Source organism: Ovis canadensis, chromosome 25 (assembly GCF_042477335.2).
Source record: "Ovis canadensis isolate MfBH-ARS-UI-01 breed Bighorn chromosome 25, ARS-UI_OviCan_v2, whole genome shotgun sequence".
Classification (NCBI taxonomy): domain Eukaryota; kingdom Metazoa; phylum Chordata; class Mammalia; order Artiodactyla; family Bovidae; genus Ovis; species Ovis canadensis.
In genome coordinates this window covers 43,165,727-43,190,368 of record NC_091269.1, presented here as the reverse complement: position 1 = coordinate 43,190,368, position 24,642 = coordinate 43,165,727, and the positions used below count along the sequence as shown (strand labels likewise).

Below are 24,642 nucleotides of genomic sequence, written 5' to 3'. Positions count from 1 at the left end.
GTCCTGCCTAGTAAACTGTGAGAAGTTAGCCCTCCATTGCCCCGTGTGTTTCTGGGGCCGGCCTGTCTGAAGACAGCAAAAAGGCTATCTGCCCTCTCTGCAGTTCTGTTTTGGTTCAAGGATTCTATGATGCTATCAGTTAGTCAGAATGTTGCCTAGATACCTTGGGGCTTCTCTTCCTCGCAAGAAACCAACCCGAGAGACAAGTAGGCCAGGTGATTTCGAACCTGCCAAACGTGTGCTGAAAGACCAGGTGGTGGGAGAATGTGGTGGTACAAATCCCTAAATCTCTGGGCCAGGTCATCCACCCAGGCAGGATGGCAAAGGGAGAAACCCCAGCAGAATCAGGAGAGAAAGGGACTTGGAGCCGGGGGTATCTTAGGAATAGCAGAACTGGGGAAAGGATAATAAGGACAACAAGGTCTGGGGCTAACTAAGCAAAATCTGTTAAGGTGAAACATTTCCCCAAGGAGGTATAACCTCAAAATACAAAAATATAATTTTAACAAACCCACACAACATCCTTGAGGAGAGGTATAATGCCAATGCAAAAACAAAGTTCATTTTGGTAACTAGAACCTGTAAACCCACAACAGTATCTCCATACCTATTTCATAAACGTGTGAAAAAATATTTCCTAGGGAACTCGCTCATCTGTTCCCAGCCTCAACTAGACTCTCTCTTACCCTCCCTCCAGCCTCCTCCATTCTATCTGTTTGAATGTCTTGCTTTAGCAAATGGAGACAATTAGCATCATTAAGTACATGAAATGAATCAACCCGGATGATCCGGAATATCAAATATCATTCTATTCAGTTTGTTACCCATGATAATGGCCTACATTTTTTCTAAGAAAAATTTCTTGGAAGACTTTATTTCAATCATGCCTCTATCTAGGAAATATTTAATAGGAATGGCACAGTGCTGGGTTCCCTGGGCCAGAACAAAAATGTATCTAACAAAGCACTTAGAATCTATCAGGCCTGATAAGAGACGTGTACAGATAACTCTGTGACAAGGCAGAAGGTTACAGGTGGTTTAGAGAATGGGAGCAGGGAATTAAATGAATAGAAAGAGAGAGAGGACATCCAGGGAGGAAAAGGTCAAGGACAGGCCAGTTCCTCTTAGTTCAGGAGGGTAGAATAGAGACAGATGGAGCATGTGGGAGGGGCCAAGTTCCAGAGAGGTAGGGGTCAGTTTGGAAGACAAAACTTCTTCTGGTCAACTCCTGCTGTTCAAAAGCAAGAGCTGTAGGGTCATAGGGTAAACGCCCTGGTCACAGGAAGTATTCATTCAAATCAAATTCAGATAATTTGTTAAAGAGATTATAGACAATAGTCCATATATTTTCTCCTTGTTGGTAAGGAGTTTAAAGGAGAGAGTTTAAACCACAACTTCTGACTCTATGTGTCTCTTCTTCCACCAACAGAGCATGGAGTTCCCAAGTGATGAAATCATTTCATTCCCAGATGAACTATTAAAACTTCATTCAAAGATTCTTGGGAAATCAAATATTTTTTCTTTTACTGGATTTCATATACCTGATAGTCCTTTAAAAAGCTATCATCAGCAGTGGCACAAGCCATCTGTACAATGATTAACAGGTGCCCCGAACAGCACCCTCCCTGTCACTCACATGTATTGAGAAACAAATCCTACAGGGCGCTGATATAACTCACTTTAAGCATGAAGAGTTTCCTATGGAGATCCCTGACAATCATCCTGGGATGATGATTTCATCCTGGGGCTGAATACTCCAAAGTTTTGTTCTCACTTCATGCTTGAAGTCAACACGACAAGTTAGATTAGATCTCCAGGTAATTACGTGAGCCCCTATCCCTCTGAAATGTGCATTCCCAGTAGATGGCCCAATCTGCTACAAACCATGACTGAAGCATCCCCATAAGGAATTCAGCCAGCCAGGCCACCTGGGCTGAGTGTGTATTTGCTTCCAAGTCCAGCAGCCACAGGACACTAAGCCACAGAAAATTAACAGCTTAGGTCTCAAATGAGAAATTTGCTGAAATGGAATCTCTCAGGACCAATGCTTTGGTTTTACAAGTTGGCTCATCTTTGGTACAAAGATGGCAAATAGTCATTTCATGCTGCTGAAAGCCAGTAACAAAATTCTAAGAGTACGCAAGAACCTGGGGTTCTCGTTTGGCCATCCAGAAGGCGAAGCCAGCCAGAAGCTTGCGTGTTGGTCTCTGATTAACTTGTCTGCCAGAGGAAAGGCTGGCCAGTAGCCAAAGAACACCAGGCCCAACCCCAGGGGGCTCCTAGTGCTCCCTTTGTGCCTGCTGTAACCTCTTGGCCACAGCAGTGATCAGAGCTGCTCCCTTTCCGCTCCCATCTTCTGACAGCATGAACATCACATCACATTGAGGAGCTAGTTCTTTCACAGTTTCCCGCAGTATCCGAGAAAAGCTATAGAAAAAGAGAAAGAGGAAACATCGTTGGCATTTAACTGTAGCATGTACCAGTAGTTCGTGCCTTTTTATAAGTAATGCTCCACTGTATAGATGCACCACGTTTTGTTTATCCATCCATCAGCTGATGGTGAGAATGTAAACTTGCATAGCCATTACAGAAAACCGGATGGAGGGTCTTCAAAAATTTAAAAGTAGAACCAGCACATGATCCACTAATTTCCACTTCTGGATATTCATCCAAAGAAAACAAAACACTAAATAGAAAAGATACACGTATTCCTATGGTCATTGCAGCATTATTTACAATAGCCAAAATATGGGAGCAACCCAAGTGCCCATCAATAGATGAATGGATAAAGAAATATGATATGATACATACACACACACATATACACACAACGGCACATTAGTCATAAAAAGGATGAAATCTTGCCATTTGCAAAAAGATGCATGGATCTAGAAGGGATTATGCTAAGTGAAGTAAGTCAAAGAAAGAAAGACATACAGCACGATTTCACTTATATGTGAAACAAAAAAACAAAACGAAACAAATGAACCAACAAAACAAAACAGAAACAGAGCTACGGACACAGAGAACAAACAAACGACACAGATGGTCAGAAGGGAGGGGCCTAGAGGATCAGGCCAAACAGGTAAAGGGTACTAAAAGGTACAAACCTTCAGTTATAAAGCAAGTAAGTTAGGGGGATGTAACGCACAGCATGGAAAATATAGTCAATAAGATTGCAATAACTTTAAACAGTGACAGATGGTTACTAGACTTACGGTGGTGATCAATTTGCAACGTATATATCAAATAACTATGTTATATACCTAAAACTAATATAATATTGCATGTCAACTATACTGCAGTTAGAAAAAAAGATGGCAAGTTGTTCCCTTAACAACATTAAGGCTTTCAGTCCGCTAGCATAGGATATCTTTCCATTTATTTAGGTCTTTCTTAATTTCAACAATGTTTTGTAGTTTTCAGTGTACAAGTCTTATACCTCTTTTGTTAATTTATTGTTAAGTGTTTTATTCTTTTTGATGCTACTGAAATGGAATTGTTTTCTTAATTTCATTTTCAGATTACTCACTGTTGATGCATAGAGATGCAGTTGATTTTTATACACTGATCTTACATCCTGAAACTTGACTGAATTCGTTTCTTAGTTCCAACAGTTTTTTGTGGATTCCTTAGGATTTCTATATACAAAATCATATCATCTGCAAACAAAGATAGTTATAGTTTTGCTTTTCCAATATGGATGCCTTTTAGTTCTTTTTCTTGCCTAACTGCCTGTCTAGACTTACGCTTGATTCTCCCTTTGAGGTCACATAATTTTTTGACCTGGATCCTATAAGCCTCTCCCTTAAATAAAGACTGAGAGACAAAAACCACACAATCATCTGTAGGCAGTGTTAGAAGCAGTACAATGTTGAAGAACAGCGGCAAGAGTGGATATCCTTGTCTTGTTCCTAATTTTACGGTGAAATCATCCATCCAGTGCTTCCCCAGTAAGTAGGGCATTAGCTGTGCATTTTTCACAGATGCTTTTATCAGGTTGAAGGAGTTCCTTTATTCCTAGTTTGTTGAGTGCTCTTATCATAAAAGGTGCTCAATTCAGTTCAGTCGCTCAGTCGTGTTGACTCTTTGCGACCCCATGGACTGCAGCATGCCAGGCCTCTCTGTCCATCACTAACTCCTGGAGTTTACTCAAACATGTCCATTGAGTCAGTGATGCCATCCAACCATCTCATCCTCTGCTGTCCCCTTCTCTTTCTGCCTTCAATCTTTCCCAGCGTCACAGTTTTTTCAAATGAGTAAGCTCTTCACATCAGTTGGCCAAAGTATTGGAGTTTCAACTTCAGTATCAGTCCTTCCAACGAATATTCAGGACTGATTTCATTTAGGATGGACTGGTTAGATCTCCTTGCAGTCCAAGGGACTCTCAAGAAGTCTTCTCCAATACCACAGTTCAAAAGCATCAGTTCTTTGGTGCTCAGCTTTCTTTATAGTCCAACTCTCAGATCCATACATGACTACTGGAAAAAACACAGCTTTGACTAGACAGACCTTTGTTGGCAAAGTAATCTCTCTGCTTTTTAATATGCTGTCTAGGTTGGTCATAACTTTCCTTCCAAGGAGTAAGCTTCTTTTAATTTCATGGCTGCACTCACCATCTGCAGTGATTCTGGAGCCCCCCAAAATAAAAATCTGACACGGTTTCCACTGTTTCCCCACCTATTTGCCATGAAGTGATAGGACCAGATGCCATGATCTTAGTTTTCTGAATGTTGAGCTTTAAGCCAACTTTTTCACTCTCCTCTTTCACTTTCATCAAGAGGCTCTTTATTTCTTCTTCACTTTCTGCCATAAGTGTGGTGTCATCTGCATATCTGAGGTTATTGATATTTCTCCCAGCAATCTTGATTCCAACTGGTGCTTCATCCAGCCCAGCAATTCGCATGATGTACTCTGTATATAAGTTAAATAAGCAGGGTGACAATATACAGCCTTGATGTACTCCTTTTTCTATTTGGAACCAGTCTGTTGTGCTAGATTTTATCAAAAGTTTTGTCTGCACCTATTGAAATGAACATATGGTTTTTGTCCTTTGGTCAGGTCTTAGTTCAAAGGAAGAGGCTTGGAGGAATCACAGCAAAAATATGTGACCTCAAGGGGAGAATCAAGAAAAGATATCAGTCAGTTATCCTGGATAATTAGTCAGCATCATAGGAAGGGCTAAGCATCAAGGACTACAGTACTAATATGTTTATTTCAGCATGATTAGAATTTTTTACAAGCTGGCTAATACCTTTCTTCATCTACCAAGATAAAATGTAAAACATTAAATAAAAATAAAAGCTGTCATCATTGCCGTCTTTGTAATCTGTCACAGTCTACAGACACTGTTTAACTTAATTCTCCTGACAACCTATGAGGTAGGTACGATTTTTATCATCCTTTTACAGATAAAGAACTAGGGTCAAAGAGGGTAAGAAACTGGCCTTGGGCCTCCCAGCTTCTAAGCAGTGGAGCCAGGATTCAAATTCACTCTTCATCCTTCTGCCTGCTGATTCTGAGCTCATACTTGACACACTCTCTGTGATGTGCAAAATACTCAGTTCTCATTGCTCCCTTTGAGGTCAGGTTGGACTGTATTAATGACAACCACTTGTATTTACTGCATGTGTGCTAAGTTGCTTCAGTCATATCTGATTCTTTGTGACCCTATGGACTGTAGCCCGCCAGGCTCCTCTGTCCATGGGATTCTCCAGGCAAGAATACTGGAGTGGGCTGCCGTGCCCTCCTCCAGGGATCTTTCTGACCCACAAATCAAACCCATGTCTCTTATGTCTCCTGCACTGGCAGGTGGGTTCCACTAGCGCCACCCGAGGACTGTGTAAAGCCCTTTACATGTATGAACTCACCCAGTCCTCGAGATTATTTCTGCCTGCCTGATACAGAAGAAGAGCCTGGGGTTTAGGGACAGTGGTGAACACTCCCACATCACAGCACTAGGAAGCAGAGCCACTTTGTCCGTCAGCCCCAAACGGCTCCACATTCAGCCTCAGCCCCCAGCCCTGAGTCTCTGGAGCACTCACTGTGGGTGCAGCTTGTACAGGGTGCCGTCCACACCCACGGTGATCCTCACGTGCTCAAGTCCCTGGTCTTCCCTCCTCTTCTCCACGATGGCAGCCAGGCCAGCACCATAAAGCTGGGCCGCCCGCCGGGACACAGCACCGCACACCTCCTTCACCACGATGCTATCCTCACATGTGCTGTCCAGGCCGAGCTGCTGCAGGATCCTCCTGACCTGGAGGAGGGCCAGCCGGTCGCTGCCAGCAAGCAGAGCAGGATGTCAAGAGCTATTGCTGGGGCCCTGGAACCTGCTCCTCAGGACTCACAGTCCCCCATCCCTAGGTGCCTGAGTAGAAGAAATGGTCCCAGAAAAGCCAAGGTTGGAGCAGGATGCCTTAGAAGCTGAGATTCGAGAAAGCCTGTCACCCCCAGGAAGTCCCATCATCTTTAAAGTATGAGCACACCATCTTTCCAGAATCAAAAGCGGATCTTTTTTTTAATTATTTACTTGGCTGCACCGGGTTTTAGTTGCAGCATGTGGGATTTAGTTTTCTGACCAGGGATGGAACCCAGGCCCCTGGCACTGGGAGCATAGAGGCTTAGCCACCAGACCACCAGGGAAGTCCCAGAAGAGGATCATTTTTTAACCTAACCTAACTCTTCTGTAACCATTTAGGAATCTAGGGGCCCAGACAGGCTTCTGGCTCCTCAGCTGGATGCTGTAGTACTGATGTAGCTGGAGAGAGGGAGTAGCCCCAGGAGGCAACCCTCTGCCCAGCCAGGCCCTTACTCTCTATTTTTAGATTTCAAATCTGCTAGAGCCTGGTGAGACAGCAGCATGTCCCAATATAGGGCCTTTTACATGGAGCAAGTGAAACTGATCATGAGTCACCTTTCAATCTGAGACAAGAACTTGGTTTCAAAGATGCCCCTGGTCTGGAGACGTTCTGAAATGTGGCCGCGGAAGAGGAGACCCTGCTTGGTCAAGTCGATCAGGATCTGCCGCACGATTTCCCCCAGGTACATCCCACTGGTCATTTTCTCGTATCTGTTGAGAGGAAGAGTGACAAGGTGCATGAGAGCAGGGAAATCAGTGCTGGAGAGTGGTTCCCAAGAGGATTGCATGTCAGGGCATAGAAGGCGTGCCACTGGCATCCACTAGCTACCTGGGTCACAGTGGGGTGGAGCGGGCATCAGGCCCAGAGAAGCGCATGCAGGAGACAGTATGATGTGCGAAGGCCGGGCTTTGGAGGCATGCTGAGCAGAAGTCAATTTCCCGCTCTGCCACACATTAGCTGCATGACCTGAGTAAGGACTATAAGCCATCATCTATGAAACCGGGAGCAAAGCACTGACCCCGCAAGACTGTTGGAAGCCAAGCATCTGGTGCACAGTAGACACTAAGCTAAGCTAAGTCCCTTTTCTGCCCCCAAAGCTAGTTTACGTTGGCTTTGTATTTGAAGAAATCTTCTCCACTAGAGCTTCTGCTTCATGAGATAACACATTTGAACTGTATACACACACAAAGTATGGTCCAAAATGTGAGCTCCCTTCCCTCTTCCTACCAGCCTGTGAGCTCCATGATGGAAGGTGCAAGAGAAAAAGAAGCTCTACAATCAACAGGCACTGACCAGGCACTCTGCCCAGGTATGTGAAACAGTAGTAATAACAGTGAGGTGGAGTTGGACTCCCACTGCCTGCAGGGTCAAATGAAAATCTGAGTGTGCCTGCGACTTACATGCTGGATTTGCATTCTCTTAACTGCTCAGGATTTCATCAGTCTAAGGAACCAACACTTAGACAAACAATGGGGACAGCAAAGTAAATCCAAGTATGTTGCCCCCTAACACTCTTCACTCCAGAAATGAGAACCTCCAATGGATTCAGACACAAAACTTGGATTCAGACACAAAACTTGGATGCCCCAACTTGGAATTCAGGTCCCTTGTGATTTGGGCCCCTGGTTCAGCTGGGCTTATGGTAACTTGCCTGCCTCCCAGCTACAAAGACTAGTGCCAAAGGAAGATGTGGGACCACCAGGGCTGGTCTTGGTCTTGTCAAGCCTCTTCCTACTGAGTGTTCTCAGTTGAATAGTCATCAAAGCGTCTATGACCTAGGCATCCCATCACATTTCCACTTGGGTATTGTCTCTCAGTAAATCTGTATTTTCATCTTATTTCATACAGAAAGACACTGAGCTTAGTCGTGACAAAGACCATATGGCCTGAGAGTAAAACATTACTCTCTGATCCTTTGCAGAAAAAGTACACCAACCCCTATGGAAACAGATGGGCCCAGGCTAATAATCAGTTCCCCCCATGCTAGCTCTACCCTTTTCTCTCCCACTAAAGAAGCTATATGAGAATGCAAGTGAAAATGTACTCTGTTTTGTGTTTGTTCTTTTTTAACCATTCATTGTTTTCAGTGTTTTTAGTATGGTTAACAATTGGAATAACCCTTACAAGTGATTGTGACCCATGCTGGGACATGACGTCATGGCTGAGAACCAGGATTCCTACCCTTCACTTGCAGTTACTTCCCCAACCCCAGAACCACAGAGGTCAGCAACCTGGCCGCCTGCTCTTAAAAGACTAAGGATGTTGACCTCTAAACAGGACTTACTAGAAACCCATCTTGAGAGGCCCACCATGCCCCTGCTGTGTGACATCAAGCCCACAGTGAACAGACTTCCTAACAACCTTGGCCTCATTTCCAAAGCCACCACTAGACCTTATGGTAACCTTATGGTAACCTTATGGTAATTAGAAAAAGGCACACCGTCTGTTTGTTGGGAACTTGTCATAAATTTTGCTGCTGCTGTGTCCATGCTCTAGTCATGTCAGACTCTTTGTGACCCCATGGGCTGTAACCTGCCAGGCTCCTCTGTCCATGGGGTTTCCCAGGCAAGAATACTGGAGTGGGTTGCCATTTCCTTCTCTAGGGAATCTTCCTGACCCAGGGATAGAACCTGTGCCTCTCAGGTCTCTTGCATTGCACGAAGATTCTTTACCACTGGGCCACCTTTGCTTTTGTTCAAATTAGACACTTCACTGACATCTGATGAAGAGTTGTTATACATGTACAAACTATACAAATAGCTGTAATATGAAAAGGGCACCCCCATTGATCTGCCGAAGATGGATGACCTACAGAAATGTACACACACCCCCTTCTCACCTCTGTTTGCCAGGATTCAAGGACCCCTCATCCACCTCCTTGTCATATTGGGTCTGGATATCATCTAGGCAGCCATTATCTCCAAATCCTCCCCACTCGGTATTAATGCACATCTTCCCTTCATCCCCTTCCACCAGTTCAATGTTTCTCATCTCCTCCATGTAGCACATGTTGCTGCCTGTTCCTAGAAGGAATCATGAAGGGACTTTAGTCTTCAGAAGACGCCACTAGGTCTTAAAGAGCCAGCAGGGTACAGTAGATAGGAATTTAGGTTTGGAGTCAGATACAACTGGGTGTGGACTTCAGCCTTATATTTATAGTTGGATGACTGCAGGCAAGTATTACATCTTTCATATATCCAATTTCTTCATCTGTAAAAAGGAACTAACACCTGCCTTATAGATTTGTTATCAAGAAAAAAAAATGAGATGATGTCTGTGAGTTTCCTCCACATAGAATTCATACCTGTGATACCATTATCCTCCTCCTCACCCTCCCCATTATTGATAAGCCGTAGGCACACAAAGTGAGCTCCAAGTAGTCACAGAGTTAGCAGAGCTGGAAGGGACCATGAGGAACCATCTAGTCTTGGATAAGCAGACACTTGGTATCTGAAAGCCACCCTCTTCTCCTTTGTCCATGACCTGGTCTCAGAACTATTCTCAAGACAACAGTCCAGGCAATTACCATCTTCAATCAAACAAATCTTACCTCTTTGACCTCCCAGATCTAGCCCAACCCTTCCTATGGATGAGGAAGCTCAAGACCAGACAGAATAAGCAACCTGCCCAAGGTCACAAAGCAGGTAAGATTTAGAGTGAGATGAAACCTCTCCTTGGCACTGAAGACATCTCAATATATCCCTGTCTCCTTGTGCTATGCACTACTTACCCTCAGGAAAACCCAGACAACCAGCTGGAACAACTTTTTCAGATTCTGTGATTATTTAACAAGTGCCTGACACTTGGAATACCCACCACCCCTGTCTCCACCTGTTCAAATGCCACCTGTCCCCTCACCACTTACAGTCATCCCCCTGGAATCTACCCTTGCCCTTAATCACTGCCAGACTTTTCCAGAAGACTCCTAAAATGCCTATATCATACCTTGGGCCACTCCCTGCTCCTCTCCTAGGTTTCGTTCCAACTCTTCCCCATCCTGTGCACCTTCTGACAGCCAGAAGAGGTCAGAGAACAGAAGAGGTACAAGATGGTGCTGGAATGAAAATCTAGCTCTCTCAGCTCCAGGCCAACCAACATGATCCAACTGTGGTCTCCCTCCACCCAGTAAAATCTGCCCCAAGGCCCAAATGTGAAAGTTCCCTCTTTCTATGTTATTCTCCTTCCTCAACAGAAAGGACAACCTTGGCTTAGAACCCTTAGGGAAAAAGATATTAAGTAAAGACTTGGGAATTAGGAGACCTGAGATCCCAATCTTAACTTCATTTTAGCCATGGACAAAGCTGGCTTCAGAGCCCCTATGTAATGGAACGATGGCCCCCTCCCCCTCAGTATGTTAAAAGGTAACTTCCAAAAGATCAGATGGGAGCAGGCCAATGGGACATGCCTGATCACTTACCCGCAATCAGGCCAACCTCACAATTACTATCTTCGTAGCCACAGGTCATCATGGTTCCCACTGTGTCATTCACAACTGCAACTATGTCCAGGTCAAATTCCTGCAAAGGAAGAGAGCTCTACTGTAAGTAGGATGTGCAGGCCAAACAGTCTCAAGAGGGGATATCAGACTGAGGTGGGCAGAGGCCAGAGTTGCAGGGCTGGTGTCTGAGGACAGAGCACAGGGGCCTTGGGGAAGGTCAGGTCAGGTATGAGCTTCAACCCCATATCATACATTTCTCCTCTTGATGGCCTCCCTGAGCATATCCACCACATCTTCCCCTTCACAGTCAGTAGCTTTGAAGCCTTTGGTCCACTCAATGAGTGTTCCCTGAAAGAAAGGAAGGCAAATTCATTTGAGTAATAGTTTGCTGGAACCACTGCACAACCTCAGCATCAAATAGATGCAAGAGACCACAGCTGACTGCTGGTCAAATGCTTTTGACTGTGCTTCCATTTGGATCCCTAACACTGGACCCAGAGGCACCATGAAGCATGATGCTCAGGCAAGGTCTACTGCTGAGTGGAATAATTACAGAAATTCACATCAACTCACGTTCCCTGGCCATGACTGCACAGAACAAACACCACTTCTGATTTATCCAATCAATCACATCTTCATGATCAAAGATAAAGCTACAAAATGTTCATCAAAGCATTGTTTCACAGGAAAAATGGGTGGTAAGGCAGCAAAGAATCTGCTTGCAATGCAAGAGATGTGGGTTTGATCCCTGGGTTGGGAGGATCTCCTGGAGAAGGGAATGGCTACCCACTCCAGTATTCTTGCCTGGAAAATTCCACAGACGGAGGAGCCTGGCAGGCTACAGTCCATGGGGTCGCAAAGAGTCAGACACAACTGAGCAACTCACAAACACACACACACACACGCACACATTCTGTCTTTCCAACAATATGGATCTATCATTGTATATCAATATAGGAAATGCTCTATAGCCACAAAAATATAATGCTTTAAGAGAATGTTAGCCATTAGAGGAAGATGTTTACCATACACTGTTAAGTGAACTCACATTAAACAAATACAGATGATGAATTATTCAATTATTCTTTTAAAAACCACACACACACACACACACACTCAAATCTGGAAAAAGGTCTGGAGCAATGCACACACCAGAGGGTTGACGGTGGTTCTCTTTAGGTGTAAGATTATAGGTACCTTTCAGTCTCTCCTTTTTGCTTGTCCATGTTTTCCGGTTTTCCTAAAATCAATATGTCTAACTTTTTATACTACCAAGAAAAAGTATTTCTAATTTTTAAAAAGATGGTTACACTGTTAGCCAGAAGCAAGAGTTATCTAGCCTCAAACTCCATATCCTAGAGCTGGGGGTGGGTGAGTGCAGGGAAAGCTGGGGTGTCTAGGCCAGAAGAGCAGCTGGAATAGGTGAGATAGCCAGAAACTCTAATGGCAGCACCCCAACCCCAGGAGATGAACGGCCACCTCACCCTGAGGCCCTCAGCTCCGGGCTCCCCCTTCTCTCCACAGTCCTTGGGAAGCTAGGCTTCCTTGCTCCTTTCCTGGTGAATATATGTAGAACCTTAGAGATTCAACCCCAGTTGACAAATCTTTCTAATTAGTTACAATTATACCAAATCATATTTTTTTAAAGTCTTTCTTTCTTGAAAAACTACTGGTTACCAGAAGGAAGAGCAGTGAGGAGAGGGGCAAAACAGGTGAAAGAGATTTAAAGATATAAATTACTAGGTATAAAATAAATAAGTTACAAGGATGTAATGTACAGCAAGAGAATATAGTCAGTATTTTATAATTTTGTATGGAGTACAACCTATAAAAATAACAAATTACTATGTTATATACCTGAAACTAATATAGGATTGTAAATCAAATACATTTCATTTATTTTTAAAGAAAGTTTTTTTTTCTCCTCAGCCACTGGTGTCTTTGCTCCAAGCTCTCCATTGGTCTCCCTTCCTTCTTAGTTATATCTTCGTGAACTTGTCAGAACTGCTGGGAGGGAGGCCTGGAGGCCCAGTGCCCCGAGTCAGGAGGAGCAGCTGTGGCCTGGTGCCTGTGGACCACTCAGGACCATGGACAGCTGCACATGGCTTTCCCCTCCTCCACCCCCAACTCCATTTCTATGTGTATTAATTTTTAACAGCCGCAGTAATACAAGAATGCATTACCTTTGCAAAAACTCAGTGCTATTGATAACAACAAAGTCTCCTTTAACTCCCCATTCCCCTAAACCTGGGAGGTAACCTCTATTGAAAGTTAAGTTATATCGTTCAGTCGTGTCCAACTCTTTGCAACCCCTTGGACTGTAGCCCACCAGGCTCCTTTGTCCATGGGATTTCCCAGGTAAGAATACTGGAGTGGGTTGCCATTTCCTTCTCCAGGGGATCTTCCTGACCCAGGGATCGAAACCATGTCTCCTGCACTGTCAGGCAGATTCTTTTCACTGAGCCACCTGTGAAGCCCTTGTTTTTCTCTCTCAGGAATATATCTTTTATACCATTCCTGGTCAGTTAACATGGAAAATATTCCTCAAGTATAATCGCACAGAAATTTTAAAATCCACGAAACATACCTATGAGTACTATTTTAATCCCTGCTTTTCAAATAAGGGAGTAAAAGGTGCAGAGAGGTTAAGTAATTCACCCAAGGTCATACAGCCAGTAAGTGTGGAGAAGCCAAGATGCAAACTGAGGCAGTGTGGTTCCAGACCCATGCTCTCAAACTATTGCACTCTGCTGGCCTCCTGACTGGGTAGGTGATGTCTGTGAAGCATTTAGTACAGCATCAGGCACCAAACAAGCACTACATACGTGTTTGTTAAATAAAAATCCAGTAATCTCATATGAATGATAGTCTATATTTAGTCATTTTCCATTTTAGGGGAAATGAAAATTTATTTCCATTTTTTATTTAGTCATTTTCCATTGCCAGGCATTTGGGTTATTTCTAATTTTTCATTATTAAAGAGGGATGGTGTAGTGAATATCCTTGTTCATTAATCTTGAGGAAATGGATCTTATGGCTGTTAGCCTTCTCGCATTTTTAATTTTGAGAGATCTAGCCCTATTACCAGATAATTTCACCTTCTGAACCCCTCTCTTCCTGTTCTCTGAATGATTAGGAGTGAGAGGCAAGCCTGGTGAGTGGGTTTTCATGGCATTCTCAGAGTCCTGGAGAGTTCCGTTTCAGTTCTGGTTCTGCAGCTGCTGATTGGATGAGACTGTATGCCTCAATCTCCTCATATGGAAAACAGGATAGAAAATAAAATTAAATGCACAGAACAAGGGTAGGTACTCTTTCTTTTTTGTTTTTGTCTTCATTATATATATATATATACATATATATATATATGTAAGTATACTGTGCATTATAGCCGAAATGGTCCAAAAACAATGGGTTCCAGGTCCCGAGGGCAAAGTGCAAGAACCTGGGCTCTCAGGCCAGTGTCCTGGACTGGCCCCTCCCCCACTGTTTATGGATATGGTAACCTGGACAACTTAACTTCTCTGTCCCTCTGTTTTTCTTAACTACAAAATGGTGATTAAAAATAGCAGGTAAACCTACAATAAAATATCATTCAGCTTTAAAAAGGAATGGAATTCTATGTGAATCACCCTTGAGAACATTATGCTAGATGGAATAAGCCAGTCACAAAATGACAAATACTGTTATGATTCTACTTAGATGAGGTACCTAACATAGTCAAATTCATAGAGACAGAAAGTAAAATAAAGGCTATTAGGGGCTAGGAGAAGGGCACATGGAGAGAGATTGTTTAATGAGTACAGAGTTTCAGTCTGGGAAGATGAAAGACTTCGGAAGATGGATAGTGGTGATAGTTCGCAACAACGTGATGTACTTAAGGCCTCAGCACAGCTGGACTTTTTAAGTGTAAATCAGTACACTTCTAAGTACCGATGTACATTTTAAAACAGCCAAAATGGTAAACGTTATATAAATTTTACCACAAAAAAAGATGGTAAAATAAACAAAACAAAAAAAATGTGTACATCATGGAGACACTGACTGGATCAAACAAAGTCTTAAATCTTCGGTGCCATTCTTATTATTGTCATGAGCTCTCTGGCTGGCTTGCCGTGCTGACCAGGGTTCTCTCTGTAAATTTAAAGTGGTGTTCTGCTTTTACACCAGATCAGCTAGCTTGACTGACATAAGCCTCTTAGAGAGCAAGAGAGAGTACTCTGTTCTCCTTGAGCAGGTGAATGGTGCTTTTGTCCAAGAAAAGTCATGTGATGCACGTTTCTAAGTTATTATGAACAATTTATTAAAATCATCATCCATGAAGTTCTTCAGTGTCAGCAAAATATGTGTCAATATGATCAATGTCTCCTGAGAGTCTAACATCAGGAAAGAAACGCATTTCTTCAGAAGCACTGGTAAGCTTTTGTTCATCAGACAATAAAAGCCTTACAACCTTCTGTGTTTCCCTGTTTACACTGACCACCCAGGAAGACACATGTAATATTTACAGGCTAAGAGTTTTATAAATTGCCTTAACTGGTCATTCCCTCTTATCTCTTGATAATATGACTTGACTTCTAACAGTAATTTTATCCATGTGTCTCTTTATACGACCCTAAAGCATCTTGCAAACTTCAATCCATAATACAGTAATAGTGAAAATGGAACGCAGTAAATAGAAAAAATTAAATAGTCTAAATCCTTGATCATGTCTCCCCAGCTGCCCTGAACCTGAGACCCCTAAATAAAGTGACCAGTGACTCGGAGCTGCCTTGAGATTCCCCAGGTGCAGGAGGGAGGCCCGCCAAGCTGGACCGTCTTACCTTGTCAATGCTCGCCTGCCTACAGGGAAATGAGAACGTGAAGCCCAAAGGCAGCTGGGCTCCCTTGAGGCCCATGTAGTCCAGAAAGTCGGCGATGCACTGCACGATGTGGTCAAACAGCTGCAGGGAGAGAGAGAGCAGCAGTCATGCTGGACTGCACTGTACGGGGTGGACGGCAGGCTGGCCCCTCGGAGGGTGAACCCCCGGCCAGCATTTACCTCCTCGCCCGTGCCCTGCATGATCTCCAGGGGGATGGCGAAGATCTTGTTGTACATCCGCACTGACCGTCGTCCACTTCTGATCTTTACCAGGAGGACCCGGAAGTTGGTTCCCCCCAGATCCAGGGCGAGGAACTTTCCTTTCTCTGTGGTAGAGGAAGTGAGTGTGGCATTCCACCAGCATGCACTAAGCAGGGCCTCGTGTGCAGGCATTGGGAAGAAGAAGAGATGCCGAAAGAGAACAGACCTAGAGCCTGTTGGCCTGAGGTTCAGAGGCCAAAGGGGCGTGGTGGTCAGCAAGCATGGTGTCAGAGCCCTGGGGAGGCATCCTGAGCCCATCTGAGGCCAGCTTGCTTTCCTTGGTGTCTGCTAACGGCCACACGTGATACTTATACTCAAGGAACCGCTGAGGGTGAATCCAGGTCAGGCTACCTGACTACAGTGGACTCAGGAAGGTGCTTCCATTCTGTCTGTAGGGCCTAGAGGAACTGCTCATCCCAAGCCTGAAATGACTCTCTGTCCCGCTCTTCCCATCCCTGGATTCCCACACCCACACCAGACTGATAAGAAACCGTATCAAGTCCAACACCCATTACTATCCAGGGCAGTGCCTCTTGCTTCTCTGACATCTTAGAGCATCACAGTCTGTTCTGTGTGATCCCTCCTCTCACTGACTGCCTCATTCACTCTGTTCTCATCACACTGGTCATTTTACTGCTCCTTGAGTTTGCCAAAGCCCTCATCCCCAGCCAGTTCTCTTACCCCTGACTCTGCTCTATTTGTCTTCATAGCCCTTCATGGCATGGCATCATCTGGTGTTTATTTGTTTACTGTCTGTCAGCCCAACAGAACAAAGGTTCCATAAAGGCAGGGACTGTGTTTTCTTAACTGCTCTGTCACTGTGCCTACAGCAGAGCCTAACCTATAGCAGGCACTTAATGAAACTTTGAGGAATGGAGGCAAAAGGAAAAAAGAGATGAAAGAATGAATAATTGAATAGTGTCTTTTCCTGCTCTCATTTTCTCCCCCGAGTAGACTCGAAGGATACTGGCTCTGGAAAAGATCTTTGTTGTTGAGAGGCTCCAAGTACAGCTGTGTAACCCTAAGTATGTGACCTAACTTCTCTGAGTCTCAGTTTTGGCATCCATAAAATGGGAATCATTCTCTCTTTACATAACATACAGAGTAGTTGTGAGCACAAAATGAAACTAAAGAGTCAAAAGCAAATTCAAGAGATGAAGCATTTTACAAAGATCAGGATATCTCGGTGAGATTCACGAGATGCAAAGAGATAGAGTTACTTGTCTAAAGAACTGACTTCACTGTTGTATAGCTCCTGTCAGCTGAGCACAGAGGACCAGGAAAAAAGATCAAGTATCAGAAAACTCAGGGGCAGAAAAGGAAGAGAGGGGAGAGGAAGAGAGCCAAGCACCAGGAGAGAAGAAAGCCAGAGGAAAGGGGAGAAGACAAGCCAGAGACGCCACATGTCCAGACGGTAGCTCCCGGGGACAGCAGTGGGGTCTTCACACACATGGAACCTAACTCAGGTATTCTTCACTGCCAGTGCCCTGGATCAACCAAAGAACAGATTCAGCAGAGTACTCTCCCTCCCTCCATTCTACACACGAACCCAAGGCTCTTGAAACAAAGATCCTAACTAGGTTTAAGGTGCTTGGATGGAGCTCCGGGTGGCCCATCAGAGAAGGGAGCGGCGCAGGGCCCACCTGTGCCATCCGGCATCCCACAGACGTAGGTGGGCAGCATCTTGACTGTGGCCCGCGGGTGGGTATCCTTCTTCAGCCCGTACTCGAACTCAACCCGCATCTTGTTCCGAACGCCCACAAGCTGTTCTTGGGTCAGCCGGAACAGAGCCAGCACCTTATCAATCTGCTTCCGCTGGGCCTGCACCCGGGAGGCCACGGCAGTCACCATGGCAGCCCCCTTGGTGCTGCCACTCTCTGACAGGAGGAAGCGGACGTCACAGTTCGGGACCAGTTTCCTCACCACCTTGTGCAGGCGCTTCGGGTATCTGAAGGCAGGGGTGGTGGCAAAATATGTAAAAACCATAAAGGCCCAGGCCCAGCCAATAGCAACAGATACAGGTGGAGCAGTAGGACAGCGTCCTGGGGAGCCCTGCTGGGCCAAGGCTCACCCCTTTAGTTGCTGGATGGAGGGGGATGATGGGGTTGACTAGGGTAGGGTCCAGGTCATCTGAGGGAGTGGAAAGGATCCTTGGAAGCCTCAAAGAAGTGGTTATTTTATCACCAATATTACAACTAGTAGGGCATATCCACACATAATATACAGGCTTCCATGGTGACTCAGCAGTAAAGAATCTGCCTGCAATGCGGGAGCTGCAGGAGAGGCAGGATCGATTCCCAGGCCAGGAAGATCCCCTAGAGGCAGGCATGGCAACCCACCCCAGTATTCTTGCCTGGAGAATCCCATGGACAGGGGAGCCTGGAGGGCTACAGTCCACAGGGTCTCAAAGAGTCAGACACAACTGAAGCAATTTAGCATGCATACACATATACAATCAATACATATATTGACTGAACATAGGGAAAGGTCTTTTCTCCCCAGCTCTTCCCAGGTGTACATGCCTGACTTTCAGTTACACCTCTGTTAGTCAGAGGGGCTTTCATTCTCCCTTCTGTGTTTTCCCACTGGTATCCTTCATGTGAACATGGCAACCTCTGCCATCCAGTTATTGCCCCATTTGTAACTGGACATATCTCACTTTCCTATCTTAACGTAGTGAGTATTCAATAATAATGAATAGATAGATGAATATAGGGATAGATGGATGGATAAGCACATGGGTGGATGGCCTTGCTAGTCAGGCTATTGGCTTTAGCAAAATATTCCTTTAAGAATGACCCCCTAAATCAGCCCTGCCAGCTAGATGAATGTAATCTCTGAATTCACCCTTTGCTGTATAATCTCAGAACCATAGAATATGGTTGGTTCTGGAAACCCAGAGAAGCAGCCTAGTTTAGAAAGAAAACCGGACTCTGCTCCAGGGGAGACTGCTTGCGGAGCGTGTGGGCCGGAGGCCAGCACTCACTGGGGGTGGATCTTGTAGAGCGTGCCGTCCATGCCCACTGTGGTCCGGAGCCGCACCAGCTTCTTATTCTCCCGGAGGCGTGTCAGGATGGCTGCCAGAGCGGCTGCGCAGAGATTGGCGGAGCGGAAGGAGACGATGGTACAGACGTGCTGGACCGCAATGCAATCTGCATCCGAAGGCTCCAGGCCCAGATCTGTCAGGATCTCTCTCGTATTGGCTAGGCCTTCTTTGTACCTGGCCAGGGGACAGGAATGAGAGGACCACACTGCCCCATCCCATGGGAATCCCCCTCAGAGAGAGTGTTCCCACCTCTTGGGACTGTGAACATAAACAGGCTGGCACATTGTCATATACTAATGATGATTTCAACAATGATCATGGCAACACCACTTATTGCTCACTCACTATGTGCCGGGTGCTAGTGTAAGGACTTGACATGTGTGTTAACTTAGTCCTCACAACAAACCTGGGGTGAGGACAGTCATTATCCTACTGTGCCGAAGAGGGATCTGAGGCACAGACAGGGTAGATAACCTGTCCATAGGCACTTAGCTGGTGAGTGCAAGGGTCAAGATTTGAACTTAGGCAGTTAGATTAAGGAGCCCACCCTTGTAAGCACCCTGTACTGCACTGCCTTTCATAGAAACTCAGTCCCTGCCGAAGTCAAGTGTCACCCTGCTGAGCTCAGAATCTAAGCTGATTGCAAAGCTCAGGGCAGTGCCAGGGTTTCTAACAGGATCTCGAGTCAACCGGGGCCAGTCACCCTCAGCAGTCAGCTCCCTACTGCAGATCTTTGTGTGAGCTCTTCCCTCTAATCACCAAAGCCACAGCCTAATGCAGTCCCTGACAGCAGCAGGTAGAGAAGATTATTGCTGTAGTGGGAATTCTTAACTTGGATTCCACGCTAGGGCCTTAATGGTTCCAAGGATACCCTGATATAATGAGCAAAGTTGCGTGCAAGTGTGTATTTTGGAGGTAAAATGTCCAGAACTTAGACTCTCAAAGGGGTCTGCAATCTGAAAAAAGTTATGTCACCAGTTTAGGGAGGAAAAAGGCAACAAAATGTAAGAAGGGGGTAAACCTCCAACAGCAGAATCCCTGGTTACTGATACCAACCAGAAGCCACATGTGAGGCCCAACAGGCACTGCTAATCCACCTGAAGCTGTGCACAAGTCTGAAATCGTCCCGGTGAAGAAGGAAGACCTTGTTCTTCCTATGCACCACTCCCACGAGCACACCATGCCTTGGCTGCCCACCCTACCCTCTTCAGAGTCAAGGTGGGAGGGATCCTGCCAGTAGCTCACCTCTCCATGGCAGCTACATGTCGTGTTTCAATCTTGCCTTTAATGTGAAGAGCAGAGGATTTCTCACCGCCAAACAGGAGGCCTGCCTTGGCCATCTTCAGCAAGATAAGCCTGACGAGTTCACCCAAGTATAGGCCGCTGATCATCTTTTCAAACCTACAATTTGGTGAACAGATAAGTGGCAGCAATGCCTTCAGTTATGCAGCATTCCTCTCCCAGGCCCATGAGCCATGGCCCATGGTCAGGAACACAAGGAGTGGAAAGGCCTCTTTCTGGGTCAGGAGGCCTCTGTCCTTGCCCCACCTTGAGGTGCCCTTCGGAGCCCGCTGCAGGTCTCTGAGCTGCATTATCCCCACTTATAAAAGAGGAACACTGAACCAGAGAAAACCTATGATTCTTTTCTGATCACAAAGTGCTTGAGTCCAAGAATCTTTATCTCAAATCACACTTGACTGTGGGGGTGCCAGTCTCAGATCTAAGGAATCTCAACTTCAGAGAATTTAGGTACTTTCCCAAGATCACTAACCACAGCATGACAAATCCAAATTTGAAATTTTTTCCAACTCCTACACGTTTCTGCCCAAAAGAAAAAGATGTTGTGTCTGTCAGTTGGGCTTAGATAGCCTCAGAGAGGTTCTACAATAATGAGTAAAATAGATAACCAACAAGGACCTACTGTACAGAACAGGGAACTCTATCAATAGTCTGTAATAATCTATATGGGAAAATATCTGGAAAACAATGGATATATGTATATGTATAACTGAATCACTTTGTTGTACACCTGAAACTAATACTATAAATCAACCATACTCCAATAAAATTTTTAAACATAATAATAAAATAAAATCTATAGACACGCACACACAATAATATGGGTGAAATGTCCCACCAGGTTACCCACATGTGGACTTTCAGTCTGCATACAACAAGCAATTACTAACTGTTTCCCAAGTAAACTATTCAATATAATTTTTATTCTGCAAACATAATAAAATACAAAATCAAGGACAACCAGTTTCCTAATCAACTTTATCTATTTCATTATAAAAAAAGTCTTAAAACATTGCAAAAATAGAAGACAACAGAAAGAAATCCCAGCTGAGCTTGGGACAGTGGAATTATGCTAAGTGAAATGAATAGTGTGAGGATGCTAAAGTCCTCACAATGGACCCGGCTCCTTAGGCTGTGACTGTTCTGTGTCACAAGCAGAATGGGTGTGTGCTGGGGAACGAGTACATCAGAAGCAGAAATTTGTTCCTCGGATATTCACTTCTAGTGTGGAGTCGTTTCCAGGAGGTACTTAAAATGTTTATTTACCAGGGCTTCTTGGGAAAATGGTTGATTCCATTGCTGGGACTGGGAAAGTGTAAGGTGGGCCTGGAGCATCTTACTGTGCAAGAAAATAGGGAAGTACTTAAAGAGGGATGGGAACATGTCAAAAGCACTTAGGGACTAGCTTGAGCTTCCACTGGCTAAATCTGAAAAAAAATTTGATAGGAAGGAATGATAAAATAATGATAGGAAAAAATTATAACATTAAATTATAAAAGAATCCCTATTAGTATACGGAAGTAAGTGGAGGAGCTAGCTCTTCCTTACAGTATTCCTTACAGTAGAATAGCAACTAATAACTGCAGAGGGAATAATGCATTTAGAAATTCATCAATGGATGCTAAAACTAGAGAGTAAAAGTTTAATGAAACACAGGATAATTGCATAGTCTCAAAGAATCTCTTCACCAGATACTTATTCATTACAGAGGGAATAACCTTGCGGTGGAAAAACCTCTCGAATATTCCCTTAACCAAGTGATCTGAATTTGTGTCACCAGGAACTGAATAAATATTATACACTTACAGATCTGATGCCCTGGGAAGGACACACACCACTTGTGTGATAGTCCTGCTGAAAATGCATCGCCTGACTCTAATCATGAGAAACGCCAGACAAACACACATTGAGAGATCTGCTGTGAAATACATGGTCTGTGTTCTTGAAGACCATGAAAAGCAAAACTATATCACAGAAGATTGAGAGAGGCTAAAAGACACAGCAGCAACAAGTAATGTGTGATCCTGGGCCTGGACAATTTTTCTTTTTAAATAAAGGACAGTGGGGCAGCTGGTGAGTTTTGAGTAAGATCTATAAATTAGATATTAGAACTGATTAAATGCTAATGTTCTAATTTTGATCATTACACTTTGGTTGTATAAGAGAATGCACTTGTTCTCAGGTAATACTCTGAAGTATATAGAGGTGAAGGGATACTACATTTGCAATTGTAGTCTCAGATGGTTCAGAAAAATAATTTTATTCAGACACGTGTTTATACAGGTGTATATTTTATACAGGTGCATATTTTATGTGTCTGTGTATATACATATACACACAGATAGAATGTTACTATTTGGGAATTTGACTGAAAGTTGTACTATTTCACTACTTTTCTATAAATCTGAAATTATTTTTTTAAGTTGTAAACATTTTTTCATTCAACAGACACTTTTGTTTTTTTGTTTTTTTTTTAACAAACACTTAAAGCTGCAACGACGTGTAAAGACACTATGTGCAGAAAGGAAAGGAATTCCCAAGTGTAGCTGCCTTCAGGGAGCTCAGCATTCAGTTAGAGCTGGGGCAGACCCTGAAGGCTTATACTACATGTGAGCGTGGGATAAGCGTGCAGGAAGTCTCCATGAGACCTGAGGCTGGGAGGGACTCACACCAGGTGCTTCGTGGTGAGGCCTAGGAGAAAGTGAGGTGCAGGGGGGCCCTGAAACACAAACGAGGAATGTGTGCTTCCTCGGGCTGCACTGATTTGTTCTGTGACCATTCATTCCAATGGGCCAAAAAGGCAGGACTTAGTCACCAGGTTCACAGCTGTATCTCCCCTGCCTCTGGATTGAATTTGATCAGGGATATGACCTGGGAGAAATCGCTCAATTTCTTTGGCTTCCCTTTCCTCATCTATCTGGTAAAACTGAAATACCAGTACAAGCCTCGCCTCTTAAACTCCCTGTGATGGAGAACAAGCGACAGCTAGGAAGACTCCCAGGTATAAAGCATACCTGAGCGAGTGGACAGTCACTGGTGCCGATGCCCAGATTACAGCACAGGGTACTCACAGCTGCTTCCCGGGGTTAAGAGAGCCGAGGTCCAGCTCCCGGTCGAACTCAGTGCGGATGTCCTCCAAGGCCCCGTCGTCCCCGAAGGCCCCCCACTCAGTGTTGATGCACATCCTCCCCTCATCGCCCTCCACCAGGTCGATGTTGCTCATGTCCTCCATGTAGCACGCGTTGGTGCCGGTACCTGGACGAGGGAGCAGAGAGAAAACGAACAGACGCGAGGGCTCCCAGCTGGGCAAAGACAGAGGAAACCCTCAACCGCCCGAGAGTCCTCTGAATGCACCACAAAGTGCTTTTGATCCACTCCCGGGGCTGGTTCTTGCTGAGGGAAGCAGCTTTGGCCAGCCCGGGAGTTCATGAGGAATAAAGCTGACATGTCAAGTCCACACTTGTCAGGGTGTTAATGGTCTGCTGTTATGAATGGAGTCAATTGTGAAGAAGCCCCTGATGAATATGTATGAAAGCTGACAGAGCACATTTAAGGAGAGGAGGACGAGTAAACTGAATCTTCTGGTTTTAAAAATTCACCGACTCACTAACATTTTTAATCTTTTCCCTGTGCTACTTAGCCTCTTCTCTATTTGATACTAAAAATATTCCTTACTCATACCTGCCGCAAATTGTCCCTAGCATAAGCTACATCCTTATCTTTGACAGTGATGAGCTATCGCATGAGAGAGCAACATGCATTATTCAAACATAAATTCACTGCAAGGAAATGCCTCAAACACCTGAGTAGTGAGGAGTGGCTTGCAGACAGGCACAACCTGTTTGAGACATATTGGGATGATGGAAACGTTCCAGCTGGACTGCGGTGATGATTACAAAACTCTATAAATTCACTAAAATCACTCATTATTACCTAAATGAGAGGGTTTTTATGCTTCAAACCCTATGCTTCAAAGATAGTCTGTCTTTGTTTGGCCTTGACATGTGGCATGTGGGATCTTAGTTGGCCAACCAGGGACCAAACTTGTGCCCTCTGCAGTGGAAATGTGGGGTCTTAACCGCAGGATTACCAGGGAAGTCCCAATAAAGCTATTTTGTTGTTGTTGTTATCGTTGTTTTAATTTTAAGTATCTTTCCCTGGCTGATATTTAGGTCTCAGGATTTTAAAGGCAACATGAGAAATAAGAGATTTAGGCAATCAGATTGTAATACAATATTTGGAAAAGGCTTAAAGTACAGACACTGGCACCCAATTAGCAGGTTATCAGACAGAGTCAGTAAGACAAGCACAGCCGACTGTAGCAGATGCCTTGCCGGGCAAGCGCCAGGCCCATTCTGAGATACAGGGCTCCAGAAACTGG

The 24,642-nt window shown here is 44.6% G+C and overlaps 1 protein-coding gene across 1 annotated transcript in view; it reads right to left on the bottom strand.

Annotated features, from left to right (window-relative positions):
* Positions 1-842: 842 nt before the first annotated feature.
* Positions 843-24,642, bottom strand: part of HKDC1 (hexokinase domain containing 1) — a 41,746-nt gene continuing 17,946 nt past the window's right edge. The window contains exons 7-18 of the mRNA XM_069571954.1: positions 23,333-23,516; positions 20,208-20,363; positions 18,903-19,136; positions 17,560-17,864; positions 15,836-15,981; positions 15,618-15,737; positions 11,050-11,145; positions 10,777-10,876; positions 9,199-9,382; positions 6,914-7,069; positions 6,045-6,278; positions 843-2,427 (exon numbers count right to left, since the gene is read on the bottom strand). Coding sequence (XP_069428055.1) covers positions 2,280-2,427; positions 6,045-6,278; positions 6,914-7,069; positions 9,199-9,382; positions 10,777-10,876; positions 11,050-11,145; positions 15,618-15,737; positions 15,836-15,981; positions 17,560-17,864; positions 18,903-19,136; positions 20,208-20,363; positions 23,333-23,516 — 2,063 coding nt within the window. The 3' untranslated portion in view covers positions 843-2,279. The remainder of the gene's footprint in view (positions 2,428-6,044; positions 6,279-6,913; positions 7,070-9,198; positions 9,383-10,776; positions 10,877-11,049; positions 11,146-15,617; positions 15,738-15,835; positions 15,982-17,559; positions 17,865-18,902; positions 19,137-20,207; positions 20,364-23,332; positions 23,517-24,642) is intronic.